This window comes from Jaculus jaculus, chromosome 18 (genome assembly GCF_020740685.1).
Source record: "Jaculus jaculus isolate mJacJac1 chromosome 18, mJacJac1.mat.Y.cur, whole genome shotgun sequence".
NCBI lineage: Eukaryota > Metazoa > Chordata > Mammalia > Rodentia > Dipodidae > Jaculus > Jaculus jaculus.
In genome coordinates this window covers 55,408,774-55,431,959 of record NC_059119.1, presented here as the reverse complement: position 1 = coordinate 55,431,959, position 23,186 = coordinate 55,408,774, and the positions used below count along the sequence as shown (strand labels likewise).

Sequence of the window (23,186 nt, the reverse complement as noted above, 5' to 3'; positions counted from 1 at the left end):
GCAGTGTCCACTGTTTTCACAACTGATGGCTTCTGTCTCCCATGAGGCTGCACGCAGCACAGATTTTTCCAGCTTTCTGTCAGCTAGTCTACAGAGAGGAGGTTTTTTTTTTTCAGCTCAGCTCCAGTTTGATTTCTTGGTGAGCTGGCAGCCCAGGCAAACTTAACTTCCTTTCTGACATAGCTCTGCTCCACTGAAGTATTGAAGGCTCAGTTGATGACATAACTTAGGGATTTCCTATCAGGTAAGAAGTGATTGCCTTACTAAGAAGTGCTAATTTCCCATTAGCCTGACCCCTCTGCAAAGGTGCCTAGTAACCCCCAAAGGCACTACACGACTGTGCCTCTGTGGCAGACGCTCATCACCGTGCAGGGGTCACCTACCCCCAGGAAATGCGCCGCTGTGTTGTAGAGACGCGACGGCTTTCCCGGAGGGCACCGGGGACCAGTGTTCGCCCTGTGGCCTGTCGGGGGCTCTCTGTGTTCACCCCAGATGGTTCTCCACATGGCCTGCATCCCACCATAGAAGGAACAGGCATCTCGCGCTGGCCTGTGGTGCTGACCTTGTCAAGGCTGCATTTCTCCTGCTAGATAAATGTTCTCTCTAATGACACGGAGAACCTCGCACCTGCCATGAAACTGACCGTTCTTCTTTCCTCTAGGGATCGGAAGCAAATCGTCCATTTGCTTTCACCTTGTGAAGTAGTATCCTTTTTTTTCCCCCTCCCTTAAGAATAATGAGAAGTGATGATTCCACTAAAAGTAGTTTTCTAATTACAAGTATTTGTGTTCCTTTCAGCCAAATTATCAAATCACTAATGTGCGGTGATAATGTTTCTCCTTTGATGTGTGAAGGCCTCATATTATGTGTGCTAATTTAATAGGATGTGTAATACAGACATAATTAATAGGATTGGTGATTAATTTTGAAAAGTGAACAGCTTTGTCTAATTGCTTATAATACCCGTCATTAGGGAATCCATCCCCTACTAGAAAGAAACTTAAGTAGTCATTACCCAATCATTTTAATGGAGCTCCTTAATTGATTGTCTTAATTTTTTTTTTTTTTTTTGTATCGTGGCTTCCTACACAAATACACAGAACCTTAGATGTTCATAGGCTTTTTGACTCTCGGTCTCCTTCAGCATCAACAAGATCTTTATTCCATAATGCCACAGAGAACAGCGAAGAAGTAAGTCAGCCGCCTGCCCACCTGCCTGTAACACGACTGGGCTGGACTTCACCCCCAGCCCACAGCTTGGGCGAGGGGTGAGGATGAGGGTCCCTCTCTGTGTCCGTTTCAGCAGGTATCCCATAGGAAGAGCACTCCTTCCACCATTGACACTTTTTTTTTTTAATTTTTATTAACATTTTCCATGATTATAAAATATATCCCATGGTAATTCCCTCCCTCTCCACCCCATCATCAACACTTTTCTTTGTCTAATGTAACGCAGGCCCATGCCAGGGCTGCGGCTGTCCCATTGGCTTCTGAAAGCAACACGCTCAGGTGCGCCCCCATCAGGCTGTTCTAGAGACGGGACCAGTCTTGAATATACAACTTTGTGCTGGCCGAGTCCGAAGCATTAGTCACTACATAGTGTTGTCTTGAAAATTACAGCTTGCGTTCATTTATTTGTAGTTGCCTGCTACTTTAAAGGGTATATTTGGGCTGGGTGCGGTGGCGCATCCCTTTAATCCCAGAACTTAGGAGGCGGAGGTAGGAGGATCGCCGTGAGTTCGAGGCCACCCTGAGACTGCATAGTGAATTCCAGGTCAGCCTGGACTAGAGTGAGCCTCTACCTCGAAAAACCAAACAACAAAAAAGCTATTTTTTTTTTGCAAGATATTTAGAGTCACACTTTTTGGATAGAAATCCCAAAGTCTTTCTCACTGAAGTTTTTGCCAGAGATTAATTATTTTTGGATAACCAGTGCTTTTGCCCACATACATAAAACATAAACAAGGCTGGAGAGATGCCCAGCAGTTGAAGGCACTTGCTTACAAAACCTATCGGCCCAGGTTTGATTCCACAGGACCCACATAAGCCAGATGCACAAAGTGGTACATGCATCTGGAATGTATTTGCAGTGGCTGGAGATCCTGTGCGACCGTTCTCCCTCCCTCTGTTCTTTCTCTCTCAGTCTGTCGCTCTTAAATAAATAGATATAAGTAAGTTTTTAAAAATTTTAAAAAGAAATTGAATTGCTTTAAAAATACTGTTAGATAAACAGATGATAGATGCAGTCAAATATAATAAATATTTACTTCAGCATCACTAAAAGACCGTGCTGAGAGAGTGTAATATTTTGCACCTTTGAATCATGTTCTGCACACAATGGGAGGAATTTACCGTGGAACCACAGGGATCGGGCCCACAGCTCCGATGCACACTGGCTTTGTGTCCTGGTGATAGCATGTAGCCTAGCTCAGTGGCTGGATGTACACAATATCCCGTGCTTCTCAGAAGTCCTATGAAAGTAAAGCGGCATCGCGTGCGAACATCAGGAGCGGGGGGAACAGGACCCTTGCCGGTGTGGGTGGACCAGCCTGGCTCCGGAGCGCCCGCAGCGCAGACCGGCGCATCCCCTCTCTCTGGCTCATGTAAGGCCCCCACCCAGTGACACCTGCTGCAGCCTGGGGATGCCTGGGGTCGCGCTTTGGTGCTCTCCCTCATCCTGCCTCCTCTCGTCTAGGCAGGCCTGTGGCTACTCTGGTCACCTTCTTGTGACCCTGGCAAAAATGACCGTGCCTTCTGCACCACGGACACATGGCACCTTACCCACCAGCCTCGCCGTCCTTTGGACGTTGTCAGAATTTCGGTGGGAGGAGTTTGTCTGGTTTGAAGAGTCTGTGCAGCACTGTGGCCCCCGGAGACTGGTGGGGACACCCCATCCTAAGGAAGTACCGTGACTCCCTGCTGTTCCTTAGCTGCCAGTCACAGTGGTCCTCACGCCGAATCGGTGGTTCTCACAGTCAGTGCCAAAGACGTGGTAAAGAAAAGAAAGCAGGGCGATGCGGGAGGAAGGCGAGGGAGACGGCAGGCTTGTCTGAGGGTTGTTTAGAGGGTGAACGAGTGAAAACACTCCGGTTGTCATACGCTGCACTAACTTGGGAACTGGTCTAAAGTTACCACGTCAGAAATAACCAGTGTTCGGTTTCAGCTTGCATTGCTCTTGCCCTGCCTCCGAGGAAGGAGACATCTCATTCTGCATGTCCCGTGGCAGCTCCATCCGTCCGCTCGGCATCCAGATTTTAAGGAAGGCCTCCTGCCGTGTAGACAGAGACTCACGCTGCTGCCTTTAACTCTCTGAGGACCTCTGGGCCGCAGCGTCGCTGTCTGAGCTCCTGCTCACATGCTCGCGTGAAAGAGTCCCATGCCCGCAGGCAGTCCGGGGCTAGATGCTGGCACTGGTGTCTCAGAGCCCACCGGCGTCTGTCCAGGAGGCCACACCTGGTTTTTTTGTTTTTTTGTTTTTTTAATCTGCCAGTGGTCAGGGGTGGGGCACCTCGCATTGATCCTGCCTCCTTTATTTCCTAATGATTTTTTAATATATTTTTTTAATTTATTTATTTGAGAGTGACAGACACAGAGAGAAAGACAGATAGAGGGAGAGAGAGAGAATGGGCGCGCCAGGGCTTCCAGCCTCTGCAAACGAACTCCAGACGCGTGCGCCCCCTTGTGCATCTGGCTAACGTGGGACCTGGGGAACCGAGCCTCGAACCGGGGTCCTTCGGCTTCACAGGCAAGCGCTTAACCGCTAAGCCATCTCTCCAGCCCTCCTAATGATTTTTGTTGTATAATCTCCATGTACCTATAGATGCAGCTTGGGTTATGGAGCTCACTATGAAACGAGATACATTTTAAGTGGAAAATGAAATATTTCCTTGAACTTGATCCTTGAGGAGCTTAATCACCCCACAGTGGCTACGTACCCCAAGGTCCTTCCAGCCTCTTCACTGCTCTTGCCGGTGCTTTCAGCCAGAAGTCACCGTGCTTTCCCTTACAAGTTAAGTGAAATTTCTGTTCATGGGACTCAGGAAAATTTCTAGTTCTTCTCTGGATTGTAAAGCCATATCATCTTAAATACCTTCCTCAAGGCAGCAACAGTACTTGACTAAAGCAATTTAAGGAAGGAAGGATTTATTTTAGCTCACAGGTCAAGGGGTTCCCATCAATGCATCATGGTGGGGAAGGGCATAGCTGGCATCAGGACCATGAAACAACAGATCACGCCAGGCGTGGTGGCGCACACCTTTAACCCCAGCACTGGGGAGGCAGCGGTATGAGGATTGCTATAAATTCAAGGCCATCCTGAGACTACATAGTGGATTCCAGGTCAGCAAAGACCCTACCACAAAAAACAGTAAGGGCTGGAGAGATGGCTCAGCAGTTAAGCGCTTGCCTGTGAAGCCTAAGGACCCCGGTTCGAGGCTCGGTTCCCCAGGTCCCACGTTAGCCAGATGCACAAGGGGCACACACATCTGGAGTTCCTTCACAGTGGCTGGAAGCCCTGGCGTGCCCATTCTGTCTCTCTGTATATCTGCCTCTTTCTCTCTCTGTCACTCTCAAATAAATAAAAATAAGCAAACAGCAACAACAACACAACAGCAGATCATATTCAGGGTACAGTCAGGAAGCATAAAGTAATGAATGCTGCCGCTAAACTGTCTACCTCTTTTCATTTAGTCCCAGAGCCCATCCCATAGAATGTGGCCACCCACTGTTGTAGTCGGCTTTACATTGCTGCCAGAAAACACCAGATCAAGAGCAGCTTGCGGGAGAAAAGGGTTTATTTTGGCTTACAGGCTTGAGGGAAAGCTCCAGGATGACAGGGGAAATGATGGCATGAGCAGAGGATGGATGTCAACCCCTGGCCGACATCAGGTGGACAAGAGCAACAGGAGAGTGTGCCAAACACTGGCTATAACACCCATAAGTCCACCCCCAACAATGCACTGGCTCTCCTAGACTCCAGCTCTCAAATTGCCACCAGCTGAGGACCTAGCATTCAAAGCACGTAAGTTTATGGGGACGCCTCAATCAGACCACCACACCCACAGTTAGGGTAGGTCTTCTACCTCAATTTACCTAATCTAGAAAGTCCCTCACACATATGTCCTGGGATTTGTGTCCTAGATGATTTTAGATCCTGTTGACAATCAAGACTATCTGTCAAAAGGATATTGAGGAAGCTTGCAAACCTCTTTTGGTCTTTGCAGAGTTAGACTTCCCATCCCAAGAAAGAGATAAAATGAAGCAGAAGTGGCCCTTTAAGAAAGCACTTGTATGACCAAGTTGGCTTACATAGTGGTTAAGGCACTCTTTTTAAAATATTTCATTTTTTAAAACATTTTATATTTATTTATTTACTTGCTTATTTGACAAAGAAAGAGGGAGGGAGAGAGAGAGAATGGGCACACCAGGGCCCCCAGCCACTGAAAACAAACTCCAGACGCATGTGCCCCTTGTACATCTGGCTTACATGGGTCCTGGAGAATCGAACCTGGGTCCTTTGGCTTCACAGGCAAACACCTTAACCGCTAAGCCATTTCCCCAGCCCAAAGTATTTATTCTTCTATTAAGACACGCTTTATAGGTAGGAGTCAGCCTATCTGATAACATTCCTGTCTTGTTTTATATAAAGATGCATCAAGATAGGATGTTTTCTTGCTTAGAAGCTATAAGTTGTAAAATAAAAAAAATACTCATTTATTTTATTAAATGACTAAATGTGTTTTGCCCCAAACTTTCATTTGCAAGCAGAATTATCATGTACTTAGATCTCTGCCTAAAATACCTATGCCTTGAGCCCATGCCAGGCTCCCATTGAACTCTCTTTTCACCCCTTGTAATCTGCAATGTCTCTGAGCTAGCATGATCAAAGTCAGTTATCATTGCCTGTAAGTCTGTACACATATCTTAGAGGCCCGCCTCTTGCAATTTCCACTTAAGTCTCTTGTGTCTAAGAAGAACAAAACTAGGTTCTCAAATATGGGGTGCCCACGTGTCATGCATTCTCCCAGAATGGAGCTTGTGCCCAGTGGATGCTCAGTTTACATTTGAAGAGTGTCTTGTCAGCAGAGAAATTAAAATATAAGATAATAAAGTGTATCTTAGGTGCCTCAATGCAGTAGGCAGGGCATCTGTCTCATAATTAAGTGTATCTCATTCCTTTGTGGTGCAGAGAGAAAAAAAGTGATGATTCATTTGCACGTAGACACTTAGATGTTAAGGACCTGCCCTCTACTTCCACAAACCACACTCCCTTTGCTAAATCTTATGCTACCCACAGTGAACAAGGTACCTTTGTACACCTGCCTAAATGATTTCACTAACATTTCCTTAGTAGGAAGTTATGGACAAGGCCTTTGGCACATCCATTGGGCATGAGACCGTGCATCCGCAAAGGAATGCCTTGTTCATATCTCTGTCCCCTGGGGTTTAGAACAGCGTTGTCAATGGGGCCTGCATCTCAACATATATAGCACTGTGCTGGATTGAGTTGGTGGAGGGTCAGAGGGGTTACTTATTCTGAGAACATGAGCTGCATTTAGCCTCTTGGCCACCAGGATTTCAGAGTGAATTACTTTTCCGGGCTCTGAATAGTATACAGGAGATCTGAAAGAACTGGTGGAATTTCTAAAGCTGCCTAAACTTCCTCCCAGGAAGTTGCTCCCACGTCATGACCACTAGAACCTGAAGTGTCTGAGGAGGCTCTTTCAGTCGTAAACTGAAGGCCCAACTATTACGCACATTACAGTAGGTTTGCCATTCTGCCCCCTCTCTTGGAGGGAAGGGGGACCAGTCTGGACGGGCTTTCGTTATGGGGGAGCACCCTGGTCAGAGCAGGCAAGGAGAGTGTCCACATGAGATGGACTGTCACATTGGCTGGATCTTTGACAGAGGAAGAAAACGGTCCTAGCTCTTCCCAGCCGTGAGCGAGTTTTGTCTTACAATTAAAATAACTCAAGAATAAGAACGGAGTCTAACCTCCACAACTTGTTAAGGCTTCAAATACATGGGATTGTGTGGTTGAAACAGTTGAAAAGTTCAGCCTAGAACGAATGAATATTCAAGGCCTTGGCAATTCTCTTGATTCTTGTTAACCAGAATCCAGGACAAGTGCAAGGGAAACTGCGTTGAATTCTTCAGTGCTGCCTGCCACCAAAAGGCACTGCATATTTTTTAAGACTTTATTTATTTTTATTTTTAGAGAGACAGGGGAGAGAAACAGCACACCAGGGCCTCAGCCCCTGCAGTCGGACTCCAGATGCTTGCGCCACCTAGTGGGCATGTGCAGCCTTGCACTTGCCCCACCTTTGTGCATCTGGCTTACATGGGATCTGGAGAGTCGAACATGGGTCCCTTAGGCTTTGCAGGCAAGTGCCTTAACCACTAAGCCATCTCTCCAGCTCGCATTTCACATTTTCATTGAAGTCTCTCAGGTGACACTAGACAGTGTTGCTCATCTTTAAATCCAGTATGGAGAGGATGGGACTGAGCCATTCCATGAGCCATTGTGGCAAACAGGCAGGCAGCCCCAGGCTCCTGACCCACAGTTTCAACTGTGGTTGCAGAAGGAAAACGTTATCTTGGAAGGGCAGAAGCCATGCCAGGCTGAATCAGACAGAGGCCAGACCTAAGGAAAGGAAACATCATAGCTGATCTAAGCCAAGGTGTGACCACGAGAGAGTGACTGTCTCCCTTGAATATTTCAGGAATTAGCCTCAGATAGTGTTGCAAAAGGAAAAATTCCCAAAGCTGTCAGAAGCAGTGACCATGTCATTGGAATGTGTTTATAGCCTGCTACAAGGAATGTTTAGAAGGGGATCACATTTGTTTGGATATGTAACTCCTAATGTATTTATTTTAAAAGTACACTATATTCGTGTCCTCCCTCTCACATTTTCCTCTCAACATTTTCTTCCAATCATTTTTCTTCAAGAGAAAGGGAGAGGGAAAAAGCAAGAAAGGAAGCTTGAGTTGAGAGAGAGAGGTTCAATGGCGACCTTTTCAAGGAAGCCCTTAAGTTCATCTCTCTACTCCTTGACAGGACCGTGCTGGTCAGCAGGTAGGCCCTCATTTCCTAGTCACTGAGCAGTAATGACATTGGTTTGTGTGGAATTGATACTTGTCCAAAAAACAGCCATTCCCCCCTCAGTCATCCTACCCTGGTCATGGCAGGCAGTAGGTGCAGGAGAGTTGTGAGCCAGACCCACGCTGGTCCCCACTCCACCTTGACACTTTCTGGTTTCACATCTTGGGCAAGTGACTTAACTTCAGGTACCTCGGTTTTCTGTGGAGCTGAAGCAATAACCCTGCCTATTGAACTGTGAAGATCGAATGGAACTGACTCACGTACAATGCTTAGGTCGTTACACACATAGCAAGCTTCATTAACCAAAATCTATCTTAATCCAATTTGGGCCAGAATGCAGCTGTGTTGGTAAAAAGTTAGCTAGGGTTGGTTTGTTGTTGCTTAAAGAGTCCTGTATTTTCTTACAATAAAAAGTCAGTGATGGAGCTGGAGAGATGGCTTAGTAGTTAAGGCATTTCCCTACAAAGCCACAGGACCCAGGGCCCACGTAAGTCACCTGACACAAGGTCGCACGTGTCTGGACTTTGTTTGCAACAGCTCGTTCTCTCTCTCTCTCTGTGTGTGTGTGTCTCTCTTTCTCATTCCCTGCCTCTTTCTCTCAAATAAATACTTTTCAAAAACATTTTAAAAAAATTCAGTGATGCATTGATCAACCTGTCTTACCGACATATGTGCCTTGTTTTTTTTTTAAATTTTTTGTTCATTTGTATTTATTTGAGAGCGACAGAGAGAGAAAGAGGCAGAGAGAGAGAGAGAGAGAAAATGCGCGCTCCAGGGCTTCTAGCCTCTGCAAACGAACTCCAGACGCATGCGCCCCCTTGTGCATCTGGTTAATGTGGGTCCTGGGGAATCGAGCCCCAAACCGGGGTCCTTAGGCTTCACAGGCAAGTGCTTACCCGCCAAGCCATCTCTCCAGCCCTCAAATAAATACTTTCAAAAATCATTTTTAAAAAATTGAGTTATGCATCGATCAGCCCGTCTTACCGACATATGTGCCTTGGTTTTATGTTTTAAAAAACCAAAATTTATTATTATGAAAGGTATTGTAACTTTGATTCAAATGGATGGATTCACTGTGAAGATGTCTCAGAAAATATCCCCCTGCCCCCCCAAGCAGTACCAAGTAGTGTGGCTCTGTTGTCATTTCTGAACTGGGATCTCCACTGCCCTTATGAGATATACCCCCTGTCTGCTGTGGTTCATCTTGAAGCATATAGTGGAGCCAGCCCGGCCTTTGCTGGATTCTGAGAGCTGTGGGTAGCCCGGAACCTTCTAGAGATCCCTGTACCCATTAGAGCCAACATGGGGGTCCTGCCACCCACTAGTTGTGGGCTGACATTGATATCTGCCCTGCACATCCATCCAGCACAGCCAGTTTGGGAAAGCCATGAACAGCCAGGCATAGTGGGACAGGCCTGTGGTCCCAGCACGTGGAAGGTGGGGGCAGGAGAATCGGGAGTTCGAGGTTACCCTCCGCTCCATGGTGACTTGAAGATGACCCCAGCTACATAAGACACATCTCGGGGGGAGAAAACATACGTGCGGGATAAGTAAATAAGCAAGCCCAGTAGTACGACTTCCTGATCACAAATGTGAGTTCACCCATTTGCAGATGACCTGGAGCTGAAGGTGAGACGCCCCCACGCTCGTCAGGGATGCGTTGCACTTGAATACAACAGAGGTACATTGCAGACAAAGCCCAGAAAGTGGGAGGTGGGAGAAACTGCTCCCACTTAGGGGGTCAGCCTGGGTCTCTGGACTCCCCCTCTGAACAACATGGCCACTCTATTCCAGGATCTCTTTACATGCTTTCAGCTCACTGGGCTCCCCCACAGTTGAGGGCATTTTGACATTTTGAATTTTAATCCTCATAGAATTTAGAAAAGGAAGTCTTTGTCCAACAGAACACAAAACCTTCATCTCATCTGCTACGTGGTCTGATGCTGTGGGCACGGCCCATTGCCCCTGAGAGTGTGCAGAGATGTGTCCTTTGCCTTGTATCATATTTTTTTTGTTTATTTTTATTTATTTGAGAATGACAGAGAGAGAAAGAGGCAGACAGAGAGAGAGAGAGAATGGGCACGCCAGGGCCTCCAGCCACTGCAAACGAACTCCAGACACGTGAGCCCCCTTGTGCATCTGGCTAACGTGGGTCCTGGAGAATCGAGCCTTGAACCGGGGTCCTTAGGCCTCACAGGCAAGCGCGCAACCGCTAAGCCATCTCTCCAGCCCGCCTTGTGTCATTTTATAAAGACCCTTCAGATGCCGTCATGACCTCGTCCGTTACTGAGGAGATCCACACGGAGAGCGTCTTACGCCAGAGCTCCGTGTCGGGTTCTTGGCACTGCTTCTATAGTTTAGCCGTCTAGAGTCTGTGTGAGTGGGCCAGTATCTTTCAGAAACCACCACATGTTCCTGGTTTCTCAGAACCAAGCTCAATCCAAACATCCTTTCATTGTATGTGTGGCTGAGGTCGGGAGTGTGTATGTTCGGGTTTCCATTTGTATGTTTTTGATATGTTACCACTAGTAACTCATTATTTTTTTAACAATATTTTATTTAATTATTTATTTTTTATTGGAGAGAGAGAGAATAGAATGGCGTGCCAGGGCTTCCAGCCACTGCAAACAAACTCCAGATGCAGCCAGGCATGGTGGCTCATGCCTTTAATCCCACCACTCGGGAGCCTCACCATGAGTTCAAGGCCACCCTGAGACTACAGAGTGAATTCCAGGTCACCAGGTCAGCCTAGGCTACAGCAGAACCCTACTAGAAAGGCAAACAAACAAACAAAAAAAACCACTCCAGGTGAATGCACTACCTTTTGTATCTGTCTTATGTGAGTGGTAGGGAATCGAACCTGGGCCCTTAGGCTTCCCAGGCTTCTTAACCACTAAGCCATTTCACCAGCCCGAACTCATTATTTTTATCTTTAGACAAAAGACAGACTTCACCCTGTCCAACAACCACATTTTCCTTTCCTCATAGGCAGTTTTTTTTTTTTAGATTTTTATTTATTTATTTGATTATTTGAGAGTGACAGAGAGAGAAAGAGGCAGATAGAGAGTGAGAGAGAGAATGGGCGTGCCAGGGCTTCCGGCCACTGCAAACGAACTCCAGACGCGAGCGCCCCCTTGTGCATCTGGCTAACGTGGGACCTGGGGAACTGAGCCTTGAACCGGGGTCCATGGGCTTCACAGGCAAGCGCTTAACCACTATGCTATCTCTCCAGCCCCCTCATAGGCAGTTTTTAATTATCTTATTTACATAGTTACAATTAAGACTGTGTATAGTATATTTTAATAGCCTCGTGGTATTGTATATGATTTGATCATGAATCTTTACAACCTCCTTAGTGTTGGATGTAAACTTTCTTGCTGTTTTTTTTTTTTTTTGGTTTTTCGAGGTAGGGTCTCACTCTGGCTCAGGCTGACCTGGAATTCGCCAGGGAGTCTCAGAGTGGCCTCGAACTCTCGGTGATCCTCCTACCTCTGCCTCCCGAGTTCTTGCTGTTTTAAATACTATTGTGATGATAAACAGCTTTCTAGACCTTTTCTGATTATCTCCTTGGACCAGATTGTGAGAAGTAGAATGAATTGTTGGATCAAGGGGGTAGGATGAAAACATTTTAAAGCTATGTGAAGGGTATAACATCCTCGTTTTGCCTGTTACCCCACTTTGTCTTCATGGTATCTTCCTACCTATTGCTTCCAGAGACTGGCTGAAGTCTGCCCTGTTTTGCCGTTTACCTGTTCTTCCTTCGTGGCAGCTTCCAGGTCAGGTTCACATAGAGAAGGTGACTTTTCAGGTCACTCCTGTTGTGGCTCTGGTTGGTCCCGTGGACTATGAGGAAACATAAGGCCTAGCCCGGCCTTTCACAAGGACACTAACTGTGTACTTCGGTGGAATAGGAAAGTGACTCACATGTTGGAATTACCTCCCCCTACCTTCCCATACAAGGGTCATCTCCCAGGCTTCCTCTTCCCCATTCAGAACAGCCCTCAAGCCTCACCCGCCTTCCTACCTCCGCCACCTCTGCCTGACCGCAGGTCCATGTCGCTTGCCCACGGCCAGTGTGCTCAGCCTCCATATCCCACTGGGACTGCCAATGTTGGTGCACTTCCATTTCCTCTGAACAGCCAACCTAACTAACTCCCCACACTATAGGAAGGTTCTCAATCTCTCGGTTTTGACTCAAGACCCTGAGCCCTCGAGACCTCACACTGGACACTGTGATCCTTTCCACGGTCCTTCCAATAGGCCAAGCCATCTGCTGCGTCTCCTTCTGCTGGAATTCCTTCCCAGCGTCCCCCCACCCCAGCCTCTTCATGTTATTTTGTTTACTCGTCAAGGAAGAAAACTGCAAGCCTTCCCAGTTTCCCAGCAGAACTCATTCTTGTGCCCTCTGTGTTGGCCAGCCGTGTTTAGCTCACATCATCTGTGGTAACTGCAAAGGCTTCGATTAGGAGCCCCAAGGCTGTACCAGCCATGGCTGTGTGGCCCTCAATAGTCAGGCCCACGCCTGCCTTAGTGCTAAACGTCAAATGAGCAAACACTCCTGTGACAGTCAGATTCGCATTACTGGCAGAAATCACCTGGCCAAGCGCAGCTTTGGGGGGAAAAGAAAAGGTTTATTTTGGCTTACAGACTCAAGGGGAAGCTCCATGATGACAGGGGAAAACGATGGCATAAGCAGAGGGTGGACATCACCCCCTGGCCAACATCAGGTGGACAACAGGAACAGGAGAGTGTGCCAAACACTGGCATAAGGAAACTGGCTGTAACACTGATAAGCCCGCCCCCAGTAATACACCGCCTCCGGGAGGTGTTAATTCCCAAATCTCCATCACTGGGAACCTGGTGTTCAGAACACCTGAGTTCATGGGGGACACCTGCATCAAACCAGCACAACCCCTAAAAATACTGAACACGTGGTTATCATTTTATCACCTTAACGTCATATTGAAAGCTAGTTTTGACATTTTCAGCATTAGTAGCACTGATCGTGAAACATCTTTAAGACGTAGTACGTTCCTTTGTCAAGGTCACTGGACAATACAGCTCAGTCCCAGGCCTTCCGTCAAACATCTCTGTAGAGAGTCTTCAACGGATGCCTCCTCCCTTCTTCCAGAAGAACACTGGCAGAGAGCCCCAAAAGAAAGACGCTGACTGATGGCCTAGATGGGAAAGGAGCACAAACTTTTTTCCAGTTTCCTCACATAGTAATGTGGTTACTCTGACTGTGGTCATGAATGTTGCTCAGTCGTGTGCGCGGTTCCAGGGCACATGTAAAACGTGGCCAGTAATACTGTTTTACAAAGGACCACTTCCTTCCGTAACGAGTTCTGCATAATGGACTCTAGATTTGACGGCCAAAACTAATGTCCTTGGTGAAATACTGGCTGAAGGTCGGAATGCTACCTGAATTGGGCGCACTGCATGGCTGTGTTTGGCCAGTTGCCCGTGAACATTTTGGGTATCTTAACAAAGTCACCTCCTTTAAGGATTCCGTATTAACAGACATTTGGGGTACAGGTTTGGTTTTAAAAACCTCTAAAATGAGTTTTCAATCTAACATTCACTTAAGTGGAACACTTTCTGTAGAAAATTGACAAATATCATCAAATGACTTAAAAAATATTTTTTTTTTCTCACTCTAGCCCAGGCTGACCCGGAATTCACTATGTAGTTTCAGGTTGGCCTCGAACTCACAGTGATCCTCCTACCTGTGCCTCCCAAGTGCTGGAATTAAAGGCGTGTGCCACCACTCCCAGCCAATCTTTTTTTTGTGTGTGTGTGAGGAGAACAAGAGGATGGTATAAGGGAAGGGGCATGCCAGGACCTTTTGCCACTGCAGACACACTCCAGATGAATGTACCACTTTGTGCATCTGGCTTTATTAGGGTACTGGGGAATCAAACCTGGGCCAGCAGGTTTTGCAAGAACATAGCTTTTAACTGCTGAGCCATCCCTCCAGCCCTAAGTAACTTTTTAAACAGACACTGAAAAATAGATTTCCACTACTAACATTTCCCATCATAACTCAGCAGTAACAAGAGAACCTATAGGGAAAATGTTGGGAGAAACGGGGATTATGCGTGTCCGTACTTGATAGAAGTTTCTTTCTCTGTTGAGACACTCTGGGTTCTGTGCTTTGTGCTGTTCAGCGAACATCATCCTCACCCCCACACACACACCGGCCCCAGAGCCTCCCAGGGGCTTCCAGGAAGGATGCCTAGCTAGGCACTACTGGTTGGCTTTCCTAAGGAGCTTTCCTTACAGACATAGTTGCACATTTACTACCAGTGGCTGGTGATGTACGGAGGCACCTTTACAATTCAAGAGTCAAATTGCCCCCGGATCAGTAGGCATCGCCCATACTGCCAGTGCCTCCCTTCTTCTGGCAGATAGTGCCTCATTCTTGTCCTTGACCTTGGTGCTAGCTGGAACTTCTGCTCACTCTGGGCCTCAAGGCTTGAGCTCCAGAGGGACACGGCTGGCTGAAATGTGCTCACCCTTAATTAAGTTAATAAAGAAACTTTGAAAGGTTGGCAAAGGGAGGAAACAAAGATGGCAGGACATGATATCAATACCCATCCATACCGCACATAAACATAACTATAAAGGGCTGGGGAGATCGCTTAGCAGTTAAAGCGCTTGCCTGCAGAGCCCGAGGGACCCACGTTCGATCTCTCTCCAGGACCCACGTAAGCCAGACGCGCGAACGCGAAGCAGGCGCAAGGTCACATGCGTCCACTAGGTGGCGCAAGCGTCCGGAGTTCGACTGCAGTGGCTGCCATTCTCTGTCTCTCCCTCGTGCACTCTTAAGATAAAATAAGTTGTTTCTAAAGTAGAAATTTCCTTCCCTGGTCAGTGAGAGAAGTCCACGCTGCCTCAGCTTGCCTGTGCAGCGATGGCGAGAGCTGTTCTTGGGCACTGATGCCATGGGGGGGGGGCAGAGGGTCTCTGCCAGTTTTAAGTCATGCCACCCTTGTTGTATTCATCATTCCCCAGTGTCGTCCACAGAGCAAACGTGAGTGGGGATTGCTTGAGCAGTCTTGTCGCCAGACCCTTTGTCTCTTCTGTATCTCGTTCTAGACAAGACAGTCTTGCCCAAGTGGGCGGCATTCAGGCTGTTAGGGTCGACGCCCTGTGTTAGACTGATGGACCATCACGGGGCTCTGGCCGCAAGATGAGGGTTCACGAGATGAGGGTGTTGGGGCTCCGACGGGGAGTGACCCGCTCGCTGCGTTTCGGAGAGCCTGACGCGCTCTCTCCCCGGGGGTGAGATGCCCTGCGTCATCCCCTTAGTCAGACGCCCTGTGTGCTGTTCTTCTCACTAGAAGACACGATTCCAAAGAAGGCTGTGTGTCGCTTCAGCGGGAAGGCCTACGCGGACGAGGAGCGCTGGGACATCGACAGCTGCACGCACTGCTACTGCCTGCAGGGCCAGACCCTCTGCTCGACCGTCAGCTGCCCCCCGCTGCCCTGCGTGGAGCCCATCAATGTGGAAGGAAGTTGCTGCCCGATGTGCCCAGGTACCGAAGCCATTGCCCGCCCGCAGCCAACACATAGTGCTGCTTCAAGATGACGCTCGGGCGGACCAGCCCCTCCTCACCCTGACCATAATTATAGACAATAAGCCATGATAACTCCCTCCCCCTCTCCCCCAATTTCCCCTTCACAGCTCCACGCTCCATCATGTCCCCTCCCCCTCTCAATCAGCCTCTCTTTTATTTTGATGCCGTCATCTTTTCCTCCTGTTATGATGGTCTTGTGGAGGTTGTGCCAGCAGCTGCAAGGTCATGGATATCCAGGTTCTTGCGTCTGGAAGAGTGCATTGTAAGGAGTCCTACCTTTCCTTTGGTTCTTACTTTCTTCCCGCCACCTCTTCCTCAGTGGACCCTGAGCCTTGGAAGGTTTGATAGAGATGTTTCAGTGCTGAGCACTCCTCTGTCACTTCTTCTCAGCACTAGGGTGACTTTTGGGTCATCCCAGAGGTCACTGCCATCTGAAAAGAGAAGCTTCTCTAACCAAAAGTGAGAGTAGCATTAATCAATGGGTATGAAGATTCAGAGAGGTGCTTACTGGGCAGTTTGGTGAGCATAATATATGCATTTAGTCAGATACCAGCAGGCATTAAACCCCTAGGGCTCATGTCTTCCCCATCATAGGTTTTCAGTATCAGTCATGTGTTCCCTCCTGTGAATCAGGCCTCTAGTCCAATTAGAAAGCATTTTGTTTCCCCCATAACAGACATGCCACTATTGCACCCATGGGCTTATTTGGCCTGGCTAAAAGCTGGCAGCGTCCACTGTTGTTTATCTCCACTGGTGATTCCTCTCTCCCCCATGGAGCTGCATGCAGCATAGCTTTTTCCAGCTTTCTGTCAGCTGGTCTACATGGAGGTTTTCAGCTCAGCTCCAGTGAGATTTCTCAGTGACCTTGCAGCCCAAGCATGTGGACTCTTGAGCCAATAGGGCCTTACCATCTATGTCTTGTGGAAAACCAAGAGCCCCAACAATGACCTGTAATGTTTTAGGGGCATCAGGGACCTCCCTGGCCAACAGCTCACTGGAAGGTATCCTATCCCTGTCACTGAAAAATTTCTACTCAGAATCTCTGGCTTCTGGTTACACTATTGTCCAAAACAGTAAGTCTCCATATGACTTATTCATACCCTCTTAGATTTTGTTATTTTTAATTTTGTTTTTATTTGAGAGTGACAGAGAGAGAAAGAGGCAGAGAGAGAGAAAAACAATGTGCGCGCCAGGGCTTCCAGCCACTGCAAACGAACTCCAGATGCGTGCACCCCCTGTGCATCTGGCTAACATGGGTCCTGGGGAATCGAGCTTCGAATTGGGGTCCTTAGGCTTCACAGGCAAGCGCTTAACCGCTAAGGCATCTCTCCAGCCCCCTTCTTAGATTTTGATTAACCCTTCCCTCCACCGCCTTTCTTCCTTTACTCACACAGACTCCAGCGTGGCTTGAAAAGCTGCATCCAAGTGAGGGCGGGCTTGTGTTCCACTCCAGAATCACTATGCTGCTGATAATCTGTGTCCTCCACCCTTGCAGGGAGGTACAACCGCATTGCATAGTGAAAACCTGTTATTAAAGGCACCTGTCATGTCAGTGACCTTTCCATCTCCACGTGGAATGGGACCACTGAGCGTACCCCATCTGGTAGTTGGGGTACCAAAACCCGCCTGGATCCCCTCATCCCACGCTTTCACGTCAGTTGCATCACCCGGCTTTTCATTTTCACAAGATCTGCGGCCCCACAGCTGCCCAGATCCTCCCACAGACCTTCTAGTTCCTATGCCTGTACCTCCTGCCAGAACGGCTTCTTTACGCCTGCCCTGATCCCAGAAACGTAGGACCTTAACCTTCCCTGGGACAGCCTCTGGGCAGGGTTCCCAACCAGTTCCCCTGCACACCAGAGGCTCCCCACACAGCCTGGACCACACAGACCGAGGTATGGGCTCCTTCCAAAATCCCCAGCGGGGCCCTGGGTGAGTCAGGAACCTTTTCATCTTTACCTCAGTTCTCCCGTGGCAGCATTATGTTGAGAACCTTAGTCTATTCAGTAATCTGGGATCCGTGCCAATTTAGAAGTCTGTCTATACCATGCAGTTATTATGTGGGGCACTTAGACAGTTAAGCTCCAGGAGTTTAATTGGGCTGTGTTGGCCTTCTTTAGGTTTCATGCACACTGGCCCTGTTTAAGCATTTCTGAACGTGCCCACTGATCCCCAGAAAGTAACAGTGTCAAAGGCACACCTAGCTGTCATACCACCGGGCTGACGGGGGCGTTTGGCTTAGCCGTTTGCTTCTGCCTGCCCGGACACCGCTTCTGCCCTTGGTCCCCTCCTTTGTTCCCAACGCCCCTTCTCTGTTGGCCTGGCTGCGCCCTCCTTAGCTGATCACCCGCCAAAAGCTGGAACAAAAGTTGGGTTTGGTCATTAGAGCAAAAGCAGTTTCAGAGAGTATTTCAGAGAGAACAGAGGTGCGTTCGAGGCAGTGGCTGTACACACCGTAATACAGGCCGTGACTGCTAAGTTCATCTTTGAGGCTCACGGTGGGTGCAGCAGGGAGAGGAAGAATTCGAGCTAGACTCTGAAGGGCAGGTGGTCTCTCTTCAGTGGAGTGAAGAGGTCACTCTGACCAGGGACCCTCGATGGGAATGATGGGCCGGTGCCCTTGGAGGAGGAAAAGATAAATGGTGACCAAGATTTTTTTAAAAATTTTTTATTTATTTATTTATTTATTTGAGAGCGACAGACACAGAGAGAAAGACAGATAGAGGGAGAGAGAGAGAATGGGCGCGCCAGGGCTTCCAGCCTCTGCAGACGAACTCCAGACGCGTGCGCTCCCTTGTGCATCTGGCTAACGTGGGACCTGGGGAACCGAGCCTCGAACCGGGGTCCTTGGGCCTCACAGGCAAGCGCTTAACCGCTAAGCCATCTCTCTAGCCCGTGACCAAGATTTTTAAGGCCTCACTTATTGGCCACATCTGAACAGATGTATCACATCCGTGTCAAAGGTCATGTCAGCTGCAGGGGACTGATAGGGTGGTGTGCAAAAGGGACTAAAACATAACAAGGCCAGAGGCCAAAATGGCTATGACACATACCACCGATGCCCCAGAGAGCCCACATCCCCGTGGTACTATAGAACTCCAGGTGGCCTTGCCTTTGGTCTCTGGCTGTTGTCAGTAAGTGAGGAGGTGTTTCTAGGGTCCTCCTTTTCCCCTGAGGGTCTTAACTCTCTCCGGGACAGGATAGTTCAGTCCTGCCCCAAGACCTGTGGGAATCAGAACAGCTTATAATGTCATTCTGATGCAGTTTCATAAAAACTAGAACCACATGTTTTTATTCAGTCCCTTGCTTCTGAAATGATCTTTTCAGTAAATTCGTGTTTTAATTCTGGAGTTTACAAGGAGCCACCTACTTTGGAAACTATGATGACTCGTAAGTTAAAAACACAGATGAGGGCTTGCCTATGAAGCTTAAGGACCCTGGTTTGAGACTGCATTCCCCAGGACCCACGTTAGCCAGATGCACAGGGGGTGCACGCGTCTGGAGTTCGTTTGCAGTGGCTGGAGGCCCTGGAGCGCCCATTCTCTCTCAGTCTTTCTCTCTCTCTCTCTGCCTCCTTCTCTCTGTCGCTCTCAAATAAATAAAAATAAACAAAATTAAAAAAAAAAAAAACCACAGATGACTGGTGTTAACCTGACTTCACTCTTAAAGACGGCAGGAGTACTTGGGCTTTGGAATCATAAGCTATGTTGGATAGCCAGGGCTGCCCATTTATTCAGTGTCTACTCTTGAGCATACTCCCTGGCTGAGTGTTGAGTTGGCACCAGAGGAAACAGCAAGTTCTCTTTCCTGTCACTGTGTCCACCCCGAAACCCATCCTAAGTCTTCTGGAAAGCCTGCTGACTGTGGGAGAGAAAGCTGATGCTCTGAGCAGAGAAGATTGTGTTCCATGTACTTTGTTTTGGTCTTTAGGATGTAAATGTTAAGGATCCCCTTTAAAGGAAAAGAAAATCAGGGCTGGAGAGATGGCTTAGCGATTAAGGCACTTGCCAGCAAAGCTCAAGGACCCCGGTTCGATTCCCCAGGACCCTAGGAAGCCAGATGCACAAGGTGGCACACGCATCTGGAGTTCTTTTACAGTGGCTAGAGGCCCTGCCGTGCCCATTCTCTCCCCCACCCCCCGTATGTCTGTCTGCCTTTCTCTCAAATAAATAAAAGATTTTAAAAAAAAAGAAGAAGAAAGAAAGAGAAAATCAGTTAGGTAAGATGTCAGGGTCTGGCCAAGCGGAGGAGCTAGAGGTCTTTAAGAATGATTTGACATGTTGGGCTACCTGTGGTCAGTCAGGCAAACTACAGATAATAAAACAAAATCCTTGTAGTTACTGAGAAAAGCTCAGAACTTTTGCTCCAGTCCCTTTTAGAACTTGCCTCCCCCACCCCGTTTGAAGAGAGTCTGTGTCTCTGTTAATCAGAGCACCCATATATGATCAGACCAGATTCCCAGCGTGCACTTCCCACAGGCCAGTGTCCGCTCACGCAGGTCTGCCTGCGGCTCTTCCCGGACTAGAGCGGAAGGGGAAGGGCCAAAAAATGCGTACGAGATACATGATGCTTTGGGTTCTGCAAGGTCGGCTGGTGTTTTGTGTGAGTCAGCAGTCATGAAGAGCAACAATGCAAGGTAAAAAAAAAAAAAAAAAAAGCCAGGTGTGGTGTCACCCACCTTGAATCCCAGCACTCGGGAAGCAGAGATAGGAGGATTGCCGTGAGTTCAATGCCACCCTGAGAATACAGAGTTAATTCCAGGTCAGCCTAGGCTACAGTGAGAACCTACCTCAAAAAACAAGAAACCAAAACAAAATCAGAACAAAAAAAAAAAATCCCTTAGTTCATATTAGTTTACCCAAGACAATGAAGCCATCATTTGACATTTAAAAAAAAAAATCTGAGGCTGGAGAGGTGGCTTAGCGGTTAAGCACTTGCCTGTGAAGCCTAAGGACCCCGGTTTGAGGCTCGATTCTCCAGGACCCATGTTAGCCAGATGCACAAGGGGGCGCAGGCATTTGGAGTTCGTTTGCAGTGGTTGGAAGCCCTGGTGCGCCCATTCTCTCTCTCTCTCTCTCTCTCTCTCTCTCTCTCTCTCTCCCTTTTTCTGTCTCTGTTACTCTCAACTAAATAAATCAAAATGAACAAAAAAAACTTTTTTTTAATCTGGCAGAATAGAGAAACTCTGTTCTTTCAAAATTTTGTAAGAAATATTTCCCACCACTACAAAGCTAGTAACTGGCACTAATGACGTCAGTACAGAGAATGGGTCTTTCGTGTCCCAGGAAATACGGTATTTAACTGAAAGCTTCATTTTGGACCAACATTATAAACACCAATGAGATGGCTTCCTCATTGTCTCTTACTCAAAATATTTTCTTCTTCTAGAAATGTATGTCCCAGAACCAACCAACGTTCCTATTGAGAAGAAAAATCATCGTGGTGAGACTGACCTAGAGGTGCCCATGTGGCCCACCCCAAGCGAAAATGACATCCTTCATCTCCCTAGAGGTAAGAGTCAAGTCACCTGACACCTGTCTCATCCTCTCTATGGTCTTTGCTGTTGTTTTCTTGATTTTTTAAAATTTCCTAATTTTTTTTTAAACTTCCTGTAAGTTCAAATTACTACTCCAGGGAAGACCTGTTTGGCCAGGACATCTTAACCACCATTGTTAAGAGTCTGCAGGTCACTGGATAGATGCCTCCTTCCTGACCCTACAGACTCAAAGACATGGTCATGAGGGGAGGAAGGGACTAGTGTGTGACCCTAAGAGCCAGGCTCCATCTCTTCACGTCATGCAGACTACTAATAAAGGCCTCACTGTCCCAGGGATCCGTGAGCACCCTGCGTTGGCTTCCCCCTCCTAAGGGCTCACCCCACGAAAGTGTTCTGTGAGTTGGTTTCCCCGGTCACCAGCTTGATGCCATGCCTTTTCCCTACCTTTCAGTTGCGGATAATAAACAGTTTCCATCACCTCCCACTGGCGGCAGGGTAAACAAGTACGGCTGTCCTCCACCATGACCACGTCCTCCAACAGAGGAGGCTAGTTTCTACTTATTCTGAGCCCTGGCTCTCTCCTGCCTTCTGTGGATTCTAAGCGCATTTTCACACTTATTGGTGTGCATATTTCTTTTGGAAGAAGCGGTGTTCATTGCTTGAGAGGCGAATGATCTGTTACTTTAGCTATTCTAAATGTTATACTTGGACCCAGCCAGACTGACCAGAGAAGGTCAGGGTGCGTGTTAGCGGGATGGCTGCATCTAGTTGGCCGGTGTGCCTGCTTAGTACCCAGCGCTGTTGGAGATGCTGGGCTCCAGTCATGTGGACAGCTTACTGAATGTAGTAGTGAGGTCCTTTGCACCACACAGCATCCCTGTTAGAAGTCTCAGAGGAGTTTCCGTAGGAGCTAGCCAGAAAATGTAAGCTCCTAGACAACTGATTGGTTTTTAGCTGAAAGACATTGGGATTCTTGTTTGGGGGTGGGGTTTTAGTCCCCCTCTTTTGGATGCAAGGCAGCTCAAAGCTGACTTAGGGTGTACTTTTCATATAAGAAAGGAACTTTCTTATTGTGAGACCCTGTCTTAAAACATAAATATCATAGGCTGGAGCCATGGCTCAGCTGTTACGGCACTTGAACATGAAACCCAACAGCCCAAGTGAGATTCCCAAATACCCACATAAAACCAGTCGCATAGAGTGAGTGATGCACGCGTCTGGAGTTTGTTGGCAGAAGCTGGAGGCCCTGGTGCACCCGTTCTCTCTGTGCCGGGCATGGTGGCACACGCCCTTAATCCCAGCACTCAGGAGACTGAAGTACGAGAATTGCTGTGAGTTTGAGGTCAGTGTGGGACCCTACCTCCAAAATAGTTAATTAATTTTATAAATAGGCCTCAATTGGAGCTTCATTTTCATAGCACCAAGAATTTCCTTAATTTACTTTTCAGTCTCCATGTAGAACACATATTCCTAACGTTGATATTTCGACATCATTTGGACTATGGAAAGGTAAAGGCATCCCTTTAATTTTTGTGTAGTTAAAGCCTGAATTCATCGACAGTGCTTTTGTCTTTGACGGTTTTAGGGTGCTGATAAGGATGGTCCTTTCTTCCTTCCCCGTATAGCATTACCATCTGTCCTGGCTAGAATGCGTGGGTGGCGACATTCTCTTCCAGTCCCCTCTCCCCCATGACGCAGCACACACAGAAGCACATGGGCCACAAACTGTTACTGTGAGCTGAGTTTCCAGAGCAGCGCCTTTTTATTTTATGTCCTATCACTGCACTGGCCTTTGATGCATGTACAAAACCCGACTAGAATGCTTTATTTGAAACAAAAATAAAAGTTTCAGAAATCGGGACCCTTTAATCTCTGCAATACATTTTTTTCTTTGCCAGGCTAGAGATCAAACCACAGCCTTGAACCTGTTCAGCAAGCTCACTGCCGAGCTGCACCCCAGGCCCTGTGACCCTCATCTTGAGAATAGTTCAGGAGCTGGGAAATGACT

General features: G+C 47.8%; 1 protein-coding gene across 1 annotated transcript in view; it reads left to right on the top strand.

Annotated features, from left to right (window-relative positions):
* Nucleotides 1–23,186, top strand: part of Crim1 (cysteine rich transmembrane BMP regulator 1) — a 208,539-nt gene that overhangs the window by 179,841 nt on the left and 5,512 nt on the right. Inside the window, exons 14-15 of the mRNA XM_004660099.3 lie at nucleotides 15,445–15,639; nucleotides 21,070–21,192. Coding sequence (XP_004660156.2) covers nucleotides 15,445–15,639; nucleotides 21,070–21,192 — 318 coding nt within the window. The remainder of the gene's footprint in view (nucleotides 1–15,444; nucleotides 15,640–21,069; nucleotides 21,193–23,186) is intronic.